Genomic DNA, 4,759 nt, shown 5'->3' on the forward strand with positions numbered 1-4,759 from the left:
TAAAATTAGACAATTAAATAAAAAATGAACGTACAGAATTGTTACGGCTTCCTTCGGGAGTTTATTATACCAATGTGATTTGTACGAAGTCAAAAGAATAACTATGAAGAGCTGATAGGCATGTTCATGTGATAATATCAAGATGATGATCAACTCAAGATCGTGAATATAATAATAAATGCTAAATGATATTCATTATTATTTACAGGCGGGTCCATTGGAGAAAGTGAACATCCCAAAAGATCGTGATGGAAAGCCAAAAAATTTCGGTTTCGTCACATTTAAACATGCCGTATCGGTCCCATATGCTCTGGAGTTGTTGGAAGGTACATCAATTTACAACCGTTCTCTGACCATCAAAGCAAGGCAGTTATCAACAGATCCACCTCCTTCGTCCATTTCCCGCAATACGAATCTTTCGAAGCTGAACGCAGTGTCTCTATTTGCTAATGAGGTGTTGATGGGTTATCATATGCCTCAAGTGAGATACAATATGATGCCTATGCTTTTGCCATCTAGCATGATCCCATCTGGTATAATGCCGTACTCCAACAAAACTCATGGAACTTCTTACTTCCATGGGAAAGGAGATGGATATTCAAGCAGGAATCATCCCTATAGCCATGATCGGGATAATAACAGGGATAGGTATAGCAGAAGGGATTATGATCACAGTGAAAACAAAGGGGAGCGACGTCATCGTGAACGTGAGCATCATAGAAACTCCGGGAGTCATAGATCGAATAGTAGTCGAAGTGGTAGGAATTATCGATAAATTTTTGGGTTATCATTTGGACATTAGTAATCGAGAGTTGACAACAGTTATATTATTTTTGTACTCATGACAGGAGAAATTCTGGTTGCAATAGAGGTAATTATTGATTTAATTAGATTTTCAAAATGAAATAGAATAACTTCATGCACATAATTCGGCGAATCGTCGGCGAAATTCTATAATGAATCAAATATATGTAAAAAATGATGTACAAAGCTGTCCTTTACTAATTTCTTTCAAAATACGTGATTAATCCTATTCTTGAGAATTTCTCAATTGCAATTCCGCTTTAGAAGACCGATTTTTCTGAAAGATATACAGACAAAATTTTTGTAGTAAAAGGAACAGATTAAGGTATTTCCGCAGTTACCTGTACTTTAGAAAAATTTCGGACTATGGTAAAAATATCAAATTTGAATTGTCTGGTATTAGATACACGCGGAAATTATCCTGAAATTTTCGAGGGCTTTGACCATGCCGTGTTGGAATATGCATCGCTAAATATTAAAATTTAATGTTTTTTTAAAGTTTGACGTGGTATATTCAAAAAAATTACATGGTAAAAGTTCTTGAATTTTTGGTAATATTTTTTCATCGTACCCAATAAGACATGGTTCAATTATGGTGCCTCTACCATATTGGGAAATTATTTACAAGTATAAGTAACTGCGGAAGCAGCTTAAGCGGGGACAGATGAGAGGAACCAGTCTTCCATTTATCTTCTACCCCAAAATATCTTTTTTGCATCTCTTCATTACTATTAATTTCTCATTGTTAATATAAAAGTCGAAAAACGGAAAGTGCAAGAATGTGCATAATAATGACATTATATATACGTAATGAATTTGCAGGAAAAGGTAATTTCTTGATATTTCGGAAAGTAATGAAATTTTACATTTACGAAGTGAGGAAAGCGGCATCAATGAAGTTAAGTAGTTTAATCGAGTTATATCACATATGGAGAGAATTGAATAATCACAAATTTTTGTATTTGTGGTTTGAGAGATTTCACCGGTTTCGAGAGAAAAAAATAAACTGTATGAAATCATCAAGATGGCACTGATCCCGTAGCACAGATTTTTTCTGTTTTGACTCGATTATAATTTTTGCCGCCTTATAAGCTAATTTCATAACAACTGCATTGATGTTACCACTCGGTAGCCTTGGGATCACGGATGTATCTGCGATGTATAAATTCTGGGTATTGTATACTCTGCAAGTAACAAAGGAAGCAAAAATGTTTGTTAATAATTTTCCTAAATTCCACAGTTTAGCGTGCAGCCGAAAACTGTCCGATTATTGCACATTGAAATGTAAAATAACGTATGCCACTCGGACGTAAATTTGATTTTCATACATGTTCACAAACACGTGAAAAACCATGAAAACCGCAATTAACGCCCTGAAAGCCTGAATATACATTTGTATGTATTTATGTGTGTAATCTATTAGAAATATGAAGACCAGCGATGACATTGAAACTACAATCAATTAAAAATGTTTATATTACATTTTCTATTATTACTGTATAAATAAAGCAATTATGATAAAATTACGGAAACATCTGTGGCATGAATTCATTCGAAATAGTTATATAAAAATCGGAAGAAAACATCGGGCTTGCAAAAATAATTACTCATTCATCAAATCGAAAATCGACGAGAATCCGTACTTTTTTCGAGTTGAGATGCTCTGTCCAGCAATGCGAATTTCCGGTCTGATTAGACTCCAAAATGATTTATTTCAGAGAACACATCTCGAATCAACATCGATTCTAATCAACTCGAAAAATGAGTTTGAATGAAACTCAGAACGGAAAATATTTCATTCAAGTAGATTCTTCGATCAAAATTCGGATAAATATAATCTATAATAAATACACTTAGAATATCTTCCAACATGATTTATAGTTTGTTTTCCATTTTACTGTCGGATAAAAACTCGGTCGATTTTTCGATTCTCTAATGTTACTGGAAAGCTACTTATTGAATATACTTATTGAAAGAGTTAAGATCGGAAGTTTTTCGGAGTCGTCCTTATATCCTTTCGAATTCTTGTAAATTGATAAATTTCGGTAGGTGCGGAGGAGCCGAAACTATCAAGCTGAAGGCACATGATGGTTGCTTTGTGTGTTAGATGTGTTTTTTATTCTTTATTTCGGTAAATGTCTATTTTATCCCCACGACAAATATTCATACAAGACATTTAGGAGAAATAGTCAACGGTTTTGTAGCTGTTATGGTAGTGAAAACTGATAGTTCAAATAAATTCGGTTCGAGAAATATCAAAATGGATAGAAATTTATGACATACCTGAAATTTTTGTCAACAACTTTGCCAATGCTGCAAGTACCAGCCGGATGATATGATGTCAGCGTTAGATGACGAATATAACATTCCCAATATTTATGTGAACCAAATCTATAAATTTCACAGCCTGGGAATGGTTGTCTATTCATTTCAGCACCTAGTGTCTTCATTGATCGCGTATTTACTAATTCTTCAACGAACTTTAGTCCTTTGAATTAAATATTGGTTAGTTGCATCGCTTAGAGTTCCAGAAATCCTAGGATAGTTTGTTCTTACCATCTATTAATGTGTTTACGTCTTCTTCTTGTGATAAATAATTAGGATCTATTAGAGGATGATCATCGGGATTTCGGCTCTTGAGTTTTACCTCTCCAGTGCTTTTCGGATGAAGCAGAACTGGAGCCAAAGTCACTGCAGTTTTTTGCGTGAGGGCAGCAAAATATTGTGAGAAAATCTGACAATAAATGTTCAATAATTGTTTTTGTTTCATGTTCGATTAATGACTATTAATTCCCTCTGTGTTTCTTACCGTATCAGAAATTCCCAAATATTTCCTTAATGTTGCACCATTATCATGAGATATTCCCACTGGCATCACCATTAGTTGAATATCTGGATATTTAGTTAAATTCTTCATTGAATCTGCGTAAAGAGTCCCTACAACTTCTAATCCGGGAAATGTCCATGGACCTATGCGAAAATTGATAAATCACTTGAATAATTGAAAGTCAAGACAAAAAACAGGAAGATATATAAATCGATAAAACTCGTCGGATAATTACCTTCTCCAAAAAGAAAGTAATTCAAAGCTGATGATGGTTTTAGCATTTGAGTAACACTGACTGATAAACTCGTGTTGAGAATGACTAAATCAATGCCGGTTAGTACATGATCAATTAAATTTTTCCCCACTGGCAAGTCATTGATGACATCTATCTATAATTCGAAATTTAGTCATTTAAAACGGGAAGTGAGCAAGGAATAAGTTGGAGATGGAATATACACCCTTATTTCAGAATTACAAAAGTAATTTCATAAATAAATAAACTGTCTCTCACATTTCTACAGTAGCCCTTCTTTGATTCTTATATGAACGACATTATTTCGGAATCGGTTAGTAAGTAATGAGCTTATGAAATGATTGGAACCATTTTCAATCTAATGCGATCTACTGGAAGGCTTGATATTTGTGTATTTTTGTGTCATGATGTAAATAGAAATTAATTGGAAAATTACCAATTCCATTGAATTCATGAGTAGATTAACAAATCAATTGATTTTTAGTAACTTGATATTTTTAATCGGTGACTAAAAGGGGCTCACACTTAGTCCTTTAAGATGAATTTTAGGTCCAATACCAGACAACATCAGCAGTTTTGGTGTTCCAATAGCGCCAGCACTGACAACAATTCCATCGGTAGCTCTAATAACATATTTCCTATCGTGTTTTTTTAATAGAATACTGTGTGCCTTATTATTTGAGTCAAAATTAATCTGCCATTATGAAAGAAAGAAAACACATAAATAACTTTGTCATTGATTATATTGCACATTGGCGAATTGCGTCAATTACCTTTTCAACTTGTGCATGTGTAATGACATCGAGTCCCTTACTGAGACGTTCTGGGGTTAATAGTTTGTCAGTACTCCATCGAGCTCCATTTTCCATCGCCAC

The 4,759-nt window shown here is 34.0% G+C and overlaps 2 protein-coding genes across 3 annotated transcripts in view; one reads left to right on the forward strand and one right to left on the reverse strand.

Annotated features, from left to right (window-relative positions):
* Window positions 1-1,560, forward strand: part of LOC105264537 (RNA-binding protein 7) — a 3,312-nt gene extending 1,752 nt beyond the window's left edge. The window contains exon 2 of one of the 2 annotated variants that reach the window (XM_011301471.1): window positions 209-1,560. In XM_011301471.1, coding sequence (XP_011299773.1) covers window positions 209-775 — 567 coding nt within the window. In that variant the 3' untranslated portion in view covers window positions 776-1,560. Of the gene's footprint in view, window positions 1-202 lie in introns of both variants that reach the window. The other variant, XM_011301472.1, reaches the window with a different exon arrangement.
* The window catches only part of LOC105264557 (glucose dehydrogenase [FAD, quinone]), a 5,700-nt gene continuing 1,795 nt past the window's right edge, over window positions 855-4,759 (reverse strand). Inside the window, exons 3-9 of the mRNA XM_011301504.1 lie at window positions 4,658-4,759; window positions 4,408-4,578; window positions 3,867-4,020; window positions 3,614-3,774; window positions 3,361-3,538; window positions 3,088-3,292; window positions 855-1,988 (exon numbers count right to left, since the gene is read on the reverse strand). Of these exons, the coding sequence (XP_011299806.1) occupies window positions 1,784-1,988; window positions 3,088-3,292; window positions 3,361-3,538; window positions 3,614-3,774; window positions 3,867-4,020; window positions 4,408-4,578; window positions 4,658-4,759 (1,176 nt within the window). The 3' untranslated portion in view covers window positions 855-1,783. The remainder of the gene's footprint in view (window positions 1,989-3,087; window positions 3,293-3,360; window positions 3,539-3,613; window positions 3,775-3,866; window positions 4,021-4,407; window positions 4,579-4,657) is intronic.

Source organism: Fopius arisanus, unplaced genomic scaffold, assembly GCF_000806365.1.
Source record: "Fopius arisanus strain USDA-PBARC FA_bdor unplaced genomic scaffold, ASM80636v1 scaffold00023, whole genome shotgun sequence".
Taxonomy (NCBI): domain Eukaryota; kingdom Metazoa; phylum Arthropoda; class Insecta; order Hymenoptera; family Braconidae; genus Fopius; species Fopius arisanus.